The sequence below is a fragment of the Medicago truncatula genome, chromosome 7, assembly GCF_003473485.1.
Source record: "Medicago truncatula cultivar Jemalong A17 chromosome 7, MtrunA17r5.0-ANR, whole genome shotgun sequence".
In the NCBI taxonomy this organism is placed as follows: Eukaryota; Viridiplantae; Streptophyta; class Magnoliopsida; order Fabales; family Fabaceae; genus Medicago; species Medicago truncatula.
In genome coordinates this window covers 42,593,590-42,608,313 of record NC_053048.1, presented here as the reverse complement: position 1 = coordinate 42,608,313, position 14,724 = coordinate 42,593,590, and the positions used below count along the sequence as shown (strand labels likewise).

At 34.7% G+C, this 14,724-nt stretch overlaps 1 protein-coding gene across 1 annotated transcript; it reads right to left on the bottom strand.

The window, feature by feature from the left end:
- Positions 1–1,337: 1,337 nt before the first annotated feature.
- On the bottom strand, positions 1,338–7,648 carry LOC11417407 (serine/threonine-protein kinase rio1). The gene is made up of 12 exons (XM_003625032.4): positions 7,129–7,648; positions 6,373–6,465; positions 6,183–6,230; positions 5,936–6,030; positions 5,677–5,790; positions 5,268–5,341; positions 4,885–4,961; positions 3,656–3,739; positions 3,480–3,572; positions 3,261–3,368; positions 3,110–3,181; positions 1,338–1,994 (listed from the first exon to the last, which is right to left on the bottom strand). Exons 1-12 carry the CDS (start codon positions 7,570–7,572, stop codon positions 1,530–1,532), a joined length of 1,767 nt encoding a protein of 588 aa, XP_003625080.1. The 5' UTR covers positions 7,573–7,648; the 3' UTR covers positions 1,338–1,529.
- Between the last annotated feature and the right edge of the window lie 7,076 nt (positions 7,649–14,724).

Below are 14,724 nucleotides of genomic sequence, written 5' to 3'. Positions count from 1 at the left end.
ATGTAAACACTTTGAAAAGCCCTTATATTATTTTGGCTTAATCCAACAATACACGAATTAAAATACGCTTGAGGTGGCTAAGCAAAGGGAGTAGATGGAGAGTTAGCAACAGCATTACTGTGTTGCATTCAGTAAATTATGGGTACTGTAGGAGTATTTTTTTTTTTAATGCATTGCCAAATGACTAAGCTCATCTGGGTTTCCTCTCAATTTGAGTGGCGAAAAAAGCTCTTCTCCCAAAAAAAAATGTTCACTCCCAACCTAACTTTTCAAAATACTCATGCGTGAGTTAACTCACGCTGGATATGACACCCGCTTGAGTTAACTCATGCATGAGTATTTTTGGAAGTTCGGTTAGGTGCGACTAGCGTTGTTGGGAGAAGAGCATTTTTCTTTGAGTGGCCATGCAGCTCAATTTATGGACCTGAATTCCTTGAAGTAAATTATTATAATAATACAGAAGAGAGCAAATGACGGTGGCTTCTGTTATTTGCTAAGGCCTACGAGTGAGATGGGGTTTATAATGTGCTAAGAAGCTGAATCAATTTCAGGGAATTCTTGGGACAATTTGAGAGGACCACAATAAGAGTCTTTTGAATACTGAATCCCACAATCTAGTAGGGGTAGCAAAAACAATAGGGTCTAAAGTTGTGTAATGCATTAAATAAAATTTCGTGACCAATGAATTGGTTTCTTTACGTGTATCTGTTGTAATATATTTGTGGTTTTCAATTAAAAGTTTGTTATATTATTTTAGTTGCTAAACTCTCTTTATTGCTACATGCTTTTTACCTTGATGCATGTCATATTACATTAATCCTAACCCATCTAGAACATAATAAAGTATTTTACTCATTGACCAACGGTTATAAACAGAAAAATCCACGATAACCGTAACGGTAACATTGTCATGGTTTTTGTAATTGCTCTTATTTATTTTTATGTGTGGTATTTGTTACAGTTGTGTACGCTTTTCTGATAGTGACTTTCTTTTTCGTATTCAACGGTATAATAACGCACAGGTAGCACTAGTTCAATACATTAGCATCACCCAAATGCAGGCCAAGCCTAGGCCACAATCCAAGCTTTATGTGGCAAAGTATAAAAGCTCATTTATGCCTTTGATAAGTCTTGGATGTCGTTGGAAACTCAGATGCGGCGTTGTTGTCGGAATTGTCGTCTGGGTTATAAGGGGGTTCAATGCTCTAGTACATGTTTTGATTGAGGTTTATCTTTTCCAACAAAATTATTAAGTGGTTTTGTTCACAAAGCTTAAAATAATCTAAATCAACATCACTTTGATCAAACAGAGGAAGTCTGCATAACCATTTTGCATGTGTAGAGAAACTCAAGACCCACATAAAAATTTAATAACACACCAAAATTGTAAGATAAACAAGATTAATTCTAACATCATATATATGCTTAGAAAACAAAATTACTATTTTTCTCCATATCTTTGACGTATTATAACTTTTATCTAAGAATTCAGAACCTACACTCAGATGGCCATAACAAATAAGTAGTGTCTATCTGGTCTTTATGGCCTTAGACAATTTCTTCTTTCTTTTCTTCACAGCCTTGGGGAGTTTAGTTTTTCTGGCTTCTCTTTTCTCCTCTTTCACCTTCTTTTTATTTTCTTTCCTAGCTTCTTTTCTAGCAACTTTCTTATCAAGCGGAGTATCAGAATCACTTTCAGAGGATGAAATCTCTTCAGAATCGCTTTTGTTATCTTCTTCGTTCTCACCAGGTTGAGCCTCCGCATCACCTTCTAAGAGGTTAGATTTACCATCAGAGATGGCATGTGAATCATCTATAGTATTTGATTTCGGCTTTAACTGATCATTTTGCAGGGAAGGTTCTGTTATTGTGAGAGCGTGTTTAAGTCCAGTAATCGTCTGATAAATCAAATCCCCGGTTTCTTTGCCACTCGTTATACGTTGTACATCCTCCTCAACATTCTTAACATCGACTAGTGTCTTTGGAATGTAAGACTGTAAAGAGTTCAAGAAAATAAACATGTCAGAATGGAGAGAACAAAATAAATGTGCTAAATACACCAATATGACTAGTGCTTTTAGTTGTTCAAAATACATTGAAAAAATTATCAAAATCAAACTCATACTGTTTTAGAAAGAAATAATGAACTTGGAGGGTTAAATGAAGTATGAATTCTATGTTTTTATGATTTTATCTCATATATATTAATAATAAACGATTGCAGCAATATCATATTAAAATGAGAATGCTTAGATTTAGAAGAATCAGTTGTTACGTTAGCACATAGAAGTGTTACAATAGTTGTTATGCTTATACTCAAGGCGTCAATATTCTCAATCATGATTTGGGATTATACTCTGTGCTGTGTTACAAACGGAATTCACTGGGTAAAATCACAATCTTTCCAGCATGCCTGTGGGATTGAAGAGGGCGGAAAGACGCAAAAATGGGATTGAAGAGGACGGAAAGATGCAAAAATGGGATTGTTTTGATATCAGGGTCGGGTTTTCCTGAAATGGCCTGGTTTTTGAAAAACAAAAACTTATTAGGTCAGCCATTCAACAATCCACAGCACTGGCGACCTCTGTTCTCTCTCACTCAACCTTTGTTCCCTCCCGTCCTTATTCTTCCATCAGTTTGAGCCGCAACCTGCGACTCCTCCTTCTATGGTTATTTATGAACTTTACTTCTATAATCATGGTTATGAACTCTGTCTTTTGAGTTATCTATGAACTTATTATGCACATACATATAACTTTTCCCTATGGTAGGATCTTATGATCCATGATGCGATCCTCAAGTTACAATCTTGCATCAGTGTGAATTAATTGTTGTGTTTCCTGTATGGCAACCAGTAACTGTTCTAGTTCCTGTAACCTGAGGGACTTGATCTCCATAGTTTGCTATACCTTTCTGCTTAAAGCATTTTTTTTAGTATACCTTCTAAAAGCTTCTAGAAGTATAAATAAACTTTCCGTGTTTAGATCTTCGCGACAACAATACAAATATCTATAGATATACTTCCTAAATTAATTTCTTCAGTGTTTCCTTAATTTTCTTGCATTTCCCTTCACATTCAAACAAAAAGCAATCTTGTAAGGCAAGTTACCTGTGCAAATACTGAGTCTGCAATCTCATCCTCTGCAGATACATCTCCTCTGGCCAAAATTTTTTGTTGCACCTGAATTTTTTTTAATATTATAATAATATGTTTGAAGTTGTTCCGAGAATGAAAACAATGACATACCAATGACAAATACCTTTTCCAAATAGCCATCTACAGCATCATCAGAAATCGATGCATCAACAATAAATTCAAAAAGTTCTCTTATTGTCATGACACCTACACCATGTTTTTTAAAGAAATCCTACAAGTAAAACAAGTACTTAATCACATTCTTTTTTCTTATTAGCCCTACAACACATGAGGAAGAGGACAAGAGATATGTAATTTACAGCTAGTGCCTAGGAGTACTTACGGATACATGAATACAGTCTTCACGCAGAAAATCAAGAGCATGAGGATGGTCAGGATCAACCGCTTGAGAAACATCAATAATATACAAGTGACCCTGAGAAATAAAGAACAAATAAGTAAACAATTTATAGAGAGACACTCTGTCTTTAAAATATAAACATCCAAAGGAGTATTCACCTCATAATAGAGTATATTATATTCACTGAGGTCACCATGCACCAATTTGCACTTCTGATATAATGTCCGCATTGCAACAATTATCTAAAATACAAATGCTCATAAAGTCAGCCTAAAAAATTAGCATAACAGAATAAACCTTTAGAATTTAGAAAGGTAAAAGAAATGTGAGAAGTGTTTCCATGGAGAATCCTTGAATGATAGTGTAGACTTCTAAATAGCTTTAATCACACAAGTGACCTTTTGGCAGTGTTGTCAATCACAGACGGCAGAAAATAGTGATCCTTCATATTCCTCTATGCTACAGTGTTACAGGCTAGTAGTCAATAGCGGCGCTATAGCGGCCGCGCGGTGCGGTGCTGGCGCACTACGCAACAAGCCATAGCGTTGCGGTATGAGATAGCAGCGCAACGCTTCGTAGCGATTTTGTGGTTTAGAACTGCTATTTCACTTTAAGAGAAAATACAAAATTGTCCTTGGTTTTAAAAAAAAACAAGGGTATTTTTGACATTTTCATTAAACCCTAAAAAGTTCAGCTTCTCTCTTCCTTCTTTCTTTCTTGCGCAAAACGGCGTTTATCTGCAAAAAGCATCTTCTCTCTGCTTTTCTGCTGTTCTGTAAAACTTCTTCACCTCTACACCGTAAATCTTCCTCTACTTTGTCGTGTTTGCTTTGTTATCCTGTTATTTTTTTGTTTAACAATCTCAAACTCTACTGTCCTGTTACTTTTTTATTCTAGTTTTATTTGTTATTATTGATTCCAAACTCCATTCTGCTCTCTCTCTCTGTTTCTGTTTGTAGTTTGTACAAACAATCCTCTGTTTTGTTGATATAAAACTCTATTATGCTCTCTATGAAATAGCGGTCATAGCGCTCTGCGCTATCCCGCTATAGCATTTTTGGGGTCGGTCGCTACACGCCGCTATCCGCTATTAACTACTATGGTTACAGCACAACTATATCCGCTGTTTAACAAGATTTTTTACTAAATAGTGTACCACAGAACAATGGCAATTTGTTAAAATTCCGCTTTGAGATAGCGCCGCCACTATAATCGCTATTTGACAACTCTAGCTTAGCAATAATTCTAGGTATAAAGCTTCTGAGTGCCAAACCTTATATTAGAGCATCCCAACAACATAATACCAAAGAAACCTGCTAAAGGACTAAATTCTAACTTCTAAACCATGCTAACTTTACTAGACGACTATTGTATCACTATCACATACCTCAACATAACCCTCCCGTAACTTGTCTAAAGATAAATCTGCGTCTTTGAGACGTGGAGCGGCCCAGCCATCCTTTCCTGCATGCACCAAAATAACCAGAGAACTTCAGTTAAAAACCTACTTGCATTTCTTCTGTCTAAACTGCAGTAGGGCGTTACCAGAATGAGATTATATAAGCTACAGCGAGAAATTGGAATTTTCTAGGACTGATAATGCATTTGATCAATATTGAACCATACATTACTTTAATTTACTTCCCATCTTTCTTTTACAATCAAATGTAGACATATTTACACTGGTATTCAATATAACAAACAGAATTGAGAGAAATTGATTATAATTGGAGAATCAGATTGTATCAAAATGCAGGATAAAAGCAGTACCAATAAATTCCATAACCAGGATATGTAACCTCAGAAGGATTGGTGTAGGGCACCTGATTCCTTCTTCCTTTAGCCTGCAATTTGGCAAAAAAAGTAATCAAACTTTTTTTATATGGGAAATATATGAAAGAACAAGCTAAGTGCGCTCAGGGATGATACATAAAGGAGCCCATTTAACAACAGAAAAATATAATACAGTTGGAAAAAAAATTGTGGATGGCATATGTCATTTCCTTATTTCTTCAATTCTTCTTCTTGAATTATTTTGATTGAAAGTGTAATTTAGTATATCACATTATACAACAGTATTATCTTAACAGCTTTTAGCTAAGTGCATATCCAACAGAAGAATAGAAAATTATATCCAAAAGAAGAAACAAAAAGGTATGAAATAAGAGCAAATGCAAACCTCTTAAGATTCCTGAATTCCTTTTCTGCCCATGTTTTAACCATTTTTCGGGGATTATGCCTGCAGTACCCATTTCTAAACCGGTAATCTCCTTGCACATATCTATCTCTATCCCTGATATCAATCACATTATAAAAGTCAGTCCATGAATTAAAAGATTACAGTAGCCTGTGTATGTAATTCTTTTTAATAATTTATGTTCAACAAGATAACTTGTAATAACAGAAGTTAGAACAAACTAACACTTAATAGTACTTACTTAAATACCAGAACAGATGTTTTGTATATTTTAATTGCAAGTTCTTGAATTTCAAGTTCTTCACCATTGGTTTTGATGGCATGAGAAATATTTGCCTGTTAGAAAATTAAAAAGGGGGTAACAATCATAAATATGATAACATATAAAATCAATTATCACCATAAAACCGTAATCCAAAGATAAAACCAAAAAATAAAATAAAAACTGAAACAAATATGTAAATAAAAGGTTCTGGTGTCTGACATACTTCCTTCTCAGTTGAAATAATGGATTTGGTGGCATGATAAACATTTGCCTGTTAGAAAATTAAAAGAGAGTAACAATCATCAATATGATAACATATAAAATCAATTATCCCCATCATAAAACCTTAAGCCAAAAATTAAAAAAAAAAACTGAAACAAACATGTAAATAAAGGTTCTGGTGTATGACATACTTCCTTTCCAGTTGAAATGCATCCATTCATATCTTGAAACACACCTCTATTGAGCATCTTGAATAAAACCATGCGCGTTCTGGGATCAATTGCCTAGGAGAGTTTTATTGTTAGTTGCATGCAAAATATTGAAAATGAATACAACGAACAAGGAAACCAGTGCTCCACTATGAAATAAAAATCAGAAAGATTTTATTGAAATGTGCAGCTTTTGAATGTACCAGATTTCATCATTTCCAACAACAATAACAACAACCAAGTCTTATCCCACTGATGGGGTCAGCTCAATGTATAAAATTACGCCATAATGTTCTATCATAAACAATATTTCGATTCAACTCAATATCTAGATTATTCTTAATAATTTCTGTTATAGTTTTTCTAGGTCTTCCTCCTTGGTCTCTAATGATATAACTACCCTTCATCAGATCTACTCTCCTTACTACAAAATGTACAAGTCTTCTCTCTACATGCCCAAACCACCTAAGCCTATTTTCCACCATTTTTTCAACTATATGTCCTACCCCAAATCTTTCTCTTTCTCTCTCTCTCTCTAATATTTTCATTTCTAATCCTATCATATCTAACCTTACCACACATCCAACAGAGCATAAAAGGTTATTTATTTGCATAAGCTTAAGAATAAGCCAATCCAAACAGGCCCTTATAAACCAGCCCATCCACTAATTTTACAAAACACTACAAATACAATCAGCTACCTTATCAGCTATCAAACTATGAGTAATTCTAGTTTACCTGCTCAACAGTAGCACGGTCAGCTTTCTCAGTAGTTTTAGTTTTACCAATAGCCATCTCTCGAACACTTCCACGAATCGCGGTAGTAACAGTATTCGACATAGCAATATTCATCCTTCCTTCCCATTCCTCTAACGGAGAAGCACGAATATGATGTGAGAATTTCTGGTTACGATTGGAGAGAGGTTGAAGTGTTGAAGAATGAGAGTGGTGACCACCGTGAGCATTGGGGCGCCATGAACTAAGAGAAGTACCGTCGATTGAATCGTAATAATCTTCGTTTTTTGAATCTAACCAGTCTAATGCGTCGTCGATTTCGGAATCTGAAGAAAAGGAAGAGACATCGTCGTCATCTTCGTTTTCAGGTTCTGAATCGTTGTGTTGTTCAATTTGTTTGGGTAGAGTAGTTTGATGAAGGGGTCTGTGTTCGACTTCGTCCTCCATTGTTGTACTAGGAAGCGGCAAAGTGAGGCAAACAACAATGGCAACACTGCTTTAACCAAAACCTAATTGGTAAAAAGAAAACATTTTGTTTCTTGTATGTCTATTTTATATTTTATTCTTTTGTGTTGTTAAATAAGTTTTTTTTTTTTTTTAATATAAATATAGTCATTTTTGTTTTTAATCCCGGTAAAAAAAAGTGATTCAGAACATTTTTGTTTAAAATTCTGATTTTTTTAAGAATCTTGGTTTGGTGATGGTCAACCTCTATGCCGCTTTGATCCTTCGAAATCATTGTTGTTCAATGAGTGGTTGGTGTAGAGACTGTTTTGGATTCGAAAGAGTCATTAATGTTTGTTGTTGATGGTGCAGGGAGTTGATAGTACGTGATCCGTTATGTGTTGACATTCGATTCATTCGCCAACTTATAGGCCTGGTTGGTGCTCACAAACATCGTTTGTTAGAATTGATTAGGGTTGAATTGAGTGTATTGTTTTTATTGGTTGTATTTTTCGTTAGGGTTGATTCACTTGGATTCATTGGGTAAGTTTTAATGTCCCCTTAGTTTTTATGTATTTTTACCTATTTTTAATAATATATACGAGCACTTGACACAAGATTAGAGTATCGTTGAGAAATCACATATTCTCTTTTTTGATGTCATTATGCTCTTGCCTTATAAAAAAAACAAATTTTAATTTAATAAGGATTAAAATCATGTGTTGAAAAATTTTATAAGGACAAACATATCTCTTTTTTACGAGGACTAAAAACAAAATTAGGTATATTTATATGAATAAAAAAATTATTAACCAAATTTTTTTTTTTATCTTTTATATTTTTTCAAGTTTTTGTTTAAGAAATATATTTTCAAGTTTTTTTCTTGTCATTTTGATCCTTTTATGTATGGATTTTCAAGTTTTAAATCTAATGATTTGTTTTCTTGTAATATCTCGGGCTTCAAATTTATGGTCTTTCATCCATATTTGCATACGAATATTAGATGGCTTAAATAGTTAAATCGTCAATGTAAGTTCGCATGTTTTTTATTTTGGTTTAATTGCACTTTTGGACCCCTATCTTTTCAAAAGTTGCGGTTATGGACCCCTAACTAATTTAAATACAAAACAGCCCCCTATGTTTTGATTCTTTAGCAGTTTTGGACCCCCCAGTCCATTGTTGACTCGGTCAACGCTGACGTGGCACCCTAAGTGAGGTGCCACGTGTCAATTTTATTTTTTTTTTGCCTTGGGGGTGCAAAACTTGCAAATAATCAAAAACATAGGGGATTGTTTTGTATTTAAATTAGTTAGGGGTCCATAACCGCAACTTTGAAAAGATAGGGGTCCAAAAGTGCAATTAAGCCTTTTATTTTCGTACATGTTATTTTTTTTTTGGCACAACAAATCATGTAAGTTCTAAACGCTTTATTTTTTGTCTCTGTCGTCTTCATTCGTTACAGAACACACATATATGACTAACGGAGGGTGACGTAGCAATTGTTGGTGTGGCAGCCAACACTGATTTGGCAAAGTGGATGATGAGTCATGCAGTGAGAGGAACCAAAATCATAAAATGAAATTCATAGAGGGGCCAAAACCAAAAAACGCTAAGACAAAAAAAATCAAATTTAAAAACTTTTGTCCTTCCATCTTCTTCATGTCTTTCTTCCTCCCTTTTCAACTTACCTGCATACCTTCACCGTTTCTTCTATCCATTTCCTCCATTTCTGCTAAAAATTCAAAGATGCAAAGACTTCCTTGTATTGTGTAGTAGAGTTGCTGGGACCACAATATTTATTTATAGTCAAAACTCTTAAGCCTAAACATATTTTATGGCATGGTCATTGAAAATAAGAAACCAAATCAGAATGGGTTGCGAAGAAAATACTTGATAGGATGAAGAACGATAATGATATGAAGTAGAATCAAGTGTTGGGTGAAGTTAGAACAATGTTTTCAACTAAGATTTCAGTATGGTGAGCATTCAGGACAAGACAGATTGCAAGACAACTTATGGATGGGGATTCAAGCAAGCGGTACAGTCTCATTTGGTCTTATAGTGCTGAGCTCAAGAGAATATCTTCTGAGGATACATGTAACTACAAATTGACAGACTAGGTCCTAGATTGCAACAAAGGTTTGAAAGATATTACACGTAGTTTGATGGCTGCAAAAACGCAATTATTAATGCACGTCAGTCCCTTCATTGGCTGAGATGGTTGCCACTTGAAAAACAATTAAAAAACCTGACCAATTAAAAAGTCTGGACTGCATGAAAGCCTACTTTCAGGTAGAGCTGTCAAAACGGGCTACCCGGCCCGTTTCGGGCCGGGCTAAACGGGTAACGGGCTTTTTAGGGCCGGGCTAAAAAGCCCTATTTAAATAAGGGCTGGAATAATTGAGCCCGAGCCCGGCCCTATACGGGCTCCCGGGCTAACGGGCCAGCCCGCCTTACTTTTTTTTTTTTTTAAATCCTTTAATTGAACACAAACGTAAAAAAAAAAAAAAAAAAAAGGAACCAAGGCGCTGATGATTCATTTCAGTAATTAAGAAGTCAAAGAATACAAACAAGTTAAATGAAGCGATTAAAGTTGTTGAACCAAATTTTAGAAAGTCTTATGATTTCATGGCCACTGAAAAGTCCTAACCTCCCGTAAAGAAGAAAAACTGTATTTGATCGTATATGTCAATCTATTATAGTACAAGTTATGACAGTTTTTATCTTAAAAAAAAAAAAAAAAAAGTTTAAATCATGGTTCCGAACAAAACAAAAACATGACAATTTTGGAACTTACACAAAATTGTTACAAAACATAAACAAAATTAAAATCAAAACAGAAAAAGAAATGAAGGGTGCCTTTAACATTGAAAAAAAATTGAGAGCCATGAACATAAAGGTACCGCATACATAATATAATAAAAGTCTGGTATGAAAGTCATGTACAATTGAAAGCCATGAACATTCTTTCCTCTCCTTTTGACGGTAAGAAAGCAGTAATTTCCATTATGCGGGCTAGCCCGAACGGGTTGCGGGCTTTTTCGGGCCGGGCTAAAAAGCCCTGATAAAATATGGGCTGCAATTTTTAGGCCCAAGCCCTGCGTTTTATTCGGGCTTTCGGGCTGGCCCATATGGCCTAACCCGTTTTGACAGCTCTACTTCCTGGCATACTTTACAATAAGATCATCAAATAGTTCATTTGACATACTAAATAGGCTAAACAGGTCTTAAAGCCTACTTAAAAGTCTATAACAACAAAGCATATTAAGGGACTAAAAGATAGAGAAAAATGTGTTTATATTTTTATTGTATGCAATTATTTTAATATAAAAAAAACAATTTTTAATAAATAATAGGGTGGCCTAATAGCTAGGCTTGACAAGCTTTTCTGGAAGCTTAAGTCTGGCCTATTTAACTAAACATGCTTTCTAAAAAGCTTAAACCTAAGCTTATCTAATAAATAGGTCAGGTCAGGCCGTAGGTCCCTGTAGACCGATCTGACCTATTCCCAACCCTATTTGTCACCCCTAGTTTAAAGTAACCACTTCCTTTTCGACCAAAAAAATAACCACTTTTTAAAACCTTTATATTTATGATTTTAGTCTTGTAAGAAACCACAACATACAAATAATTAAATGGCATATTATATCTGTTTCATAATACTTTTTGTCTTGTACCGGGTGATCAATTTGATCATTGCACATAAATATAAAATGTTTAAAAGAGTGAGCACAAGTTTTACGAAATTTGTCTTCTCAAATACTTGTATCCATCATTACCGTAAACACAATGTTTTTTGAAGTATAAATATAAAGGGGACGTTTGTTTAAAGGTTGAAAATTTCACTTCTGAAAACAACATTTTATGGGAAACAATGATGGGCATCTTATTCCATGGTATACTTTAAAATCTGTGTTTGGTAAATAATTGTCAGATTCTGGAAATTATTTTTGATAGGGGAGTTAAATTTTTTAACTTTATAACAAACATATGAATCTATAATTACAAACTCCACATTTCTCGGAATAAATTTTTAAACTAGGAAACAAACACCCCAAAAATGTTAAACAATTATCATTATCAATTACCATCAAAATCTAATTCCATCCATTCAACTTAGTTTGCCACCCTAATATCTTGAGTTGACCTAATTGCTAACGATGTGGGATACAGCTTGTTTTTTGTGAGGTAAATAATTCTCGCATGTACAAATACTGCTAACTCGTGAAATTACTAACAAAGCTAGTTTGACATTTTCCCCATCCGTATCCAAGCATTACCTTACCTCCCCTATTAAGATTGACCTTGTTCTCAATGTCAATGTTATGGCCAGGGAGTATATATGCATAAGAGAACACTAGAATGGTAAACAATAGTTGGTATCATTGAAGTAAAGAAAAATTATCCAGTTAAGAACACCAATGAGCTTCAAATAATCGATCTCAGAGACAATAGCAATCATGATAGGGTTGTGAACCTGGTTGCAATTCTCAAGCAGGATTGGTAGTGTCACTTAAAAGTGTAATACATAGACAAAATAAGAAGGGAAAAACGTTATTAGCATCCCTCTTACAAAGCATTGCACCAACATGTGATACCAGAAAATGAAATTTGACAGTGGCTTGTATGTCTTGTATAGACCAAACCTATTGTAGGAAGCCATGGATGTGGCTTGGGTGGAGAACAGTGATCCAGTAGTAACCATCCATTACATGGCTGGAAGCTACAAGGGAATCATCCATCCATTTCAATCCAAATCCATATTCATCTAAAACATCTATTTTGCCACCCATAGTTTAAAGTAAACACTTTGAAAAGCACTTATATTTATGATTTTAGTCTTGTAGGAAACCACGACATATAAATAATCAAATGGCGTTATTATATTTATTTCAAAATATTTGTTTGGTCTTGTACCGAGTGAATGAATAATATGACCATGGCCATTTCATGTAAATTAAAAAGTTTAAAAGAGAGAACATGAGTTTTACTAAATTAGTCTTTTTTTTTTTTTATATAAACCGGGTATCCTCCACGCGCAACTGCAGAGACTAATCCCTCGAGCATTGTAGGATCTAAATGGGAGGCAAGTTCTCCCTAAGAATTTTAACGTTGTTGCATGTCCAAAGTTGGATTCGAACCAGAACCTTGGTTAAACTAGAAGAGACCTGTTCAATCTAATCTAAACGCTCTTGGGTTACTAAATTAATCTTCTTATATACCGTTGTATCCATAGTTATTATAAATACAAAATGAAAAGAAGAAAATATGTTAAAGCAAAAATATCATTAATTGAGACGCTCTAAATCAAAATACCCTGCCATGGAAAGTAAAACCATTCAATGGTTTTTTTTTTTTTTTTTTTTTTTTTTTTTTTTTTTTTTTTTTTTTTTTTTTACGGTAAAACATAGCTTCATTCCATAAAACACATAACATTACAAAGGGCTAATATTAATATTGAAAGGGCATTCTCCAACAATTTCAAAGAGTAAATTCTAGAGAGGTGGTCTACTAAATCATGATGTAAATCACACATATTGTTTGCAGAGAAATGTAAGGACTTAAACCAACAACCATATCCAAATAACCAATGCATCAACATTGTCCATCCGCAGATATTGACAAAGGAAATGTGAGAATCCACAGTCTTTCTTTCTATTCAGTTATGGATATCATGTTTTTGACTTCATCACGCGCATTTCGACTATAATTGGTCTTGATCTTGTTTACTATGTCGCACCAGATAAGCAACACTTGATAAAAGGCAAATGAAATGAAGTCAGGAACAACCTCATAAAGAATTGCACACCTTATGTTATACCAAACATCAAAACTTAGCTGACATACACACTTAATACAAACTAAACATGAATACAAGATCCAAAACACAATACAACACACGTAAAACACAAAGTCACATACAAATACACAAACACTAAAGCATAAATCGAACAAAACGAAATAGATCAAACAACAAATCAACCATGGAGGCTTTGGTGGTCGGCAACATAGATTTGGATCTGGCGGCACAATAGACTTCACTGCAGTGGAGGAAATGGGTGGAGGTTCTGGTTGAGGGCGGGTGGGTGCCAACCATGAAGGTGGGGGAGCAGCCACGAGGGAGAGAGCTTGAAACATTGTTTTCGGATTTGAGATGGGGGAGACAATCGTGACAGCCATTTGATTGTTTTGTGGTGGTGGCTCGGGTGGTGGTCGCATCGGTAGAAAGGAAAGCTTGGCGGTGGCTCGTGGTTGAGAAAGAAGATCTCTGGTGAGTGAGAAAGATTCTGGAAAAGAATGAAGAGATAGTTGAGGGGAAAGGAGGGTGCTCCTGCTACAAGAGGAAGGAAATACCACCAAAGAGGTGGGGAAGAAATCCACTATGAAGGTGGGGGGCGGCCACCAAACCCTAAGATTTGGGGGGGGCATTTTCTAGAGAGAAGGGAGAGCCTCTCTCTAGATTTTTACTCTAGCCTCTACATATCATTATTTATACCTTTTTTAAATTAATGGTTTGATACAAACCTCTCTCTAGATTTTTACCCTAGCCTCTACATATCATTATTTATACCTTTTTTAAATTAATGGTTTGATACAAACCTCTCTAGATTTTTACCCTAGCCTCTACATATCATTATTTATACCTTTTTTAAATTAATGGTTTGATACAAACCTCTCTCTAGATTTTTACCCTAGCCTCTACATATCATTATTTATACCTTTTTTAAATTAATGGTTTGATACAAACCTTATCGATTAATATCTAAAGGCTAAAAACAATTTTTGCTTTAGTATATTTCTCTTTTAATTTTTGCTTTAGCATATTAATTTCATTAGTCTTCTCAAATATTGTTGGATCAATCGATACTATATATAAATACAAATTGAAAGAGAAATATACTAAAGCAAAAATATCATTAATAACTGTTGAAACTCCCTCGAAAAACAAAATCGGGATTAGCTCTAGATTAAAAATACCCTAAAGTCAGATGTAAAAATCTCTAAATCAATTTCATTCCATCAATAGGAGGACAAAGTTTACCGTATTAGCGCAACAAAATTGATGCTTGTTACACAAGCAATAACAGATGCAGGTTTTCAGTTTAGGGTTTTGGTAAATTGTGTGAATTGGAGAGAATGAGAAGAGAGAAGAGA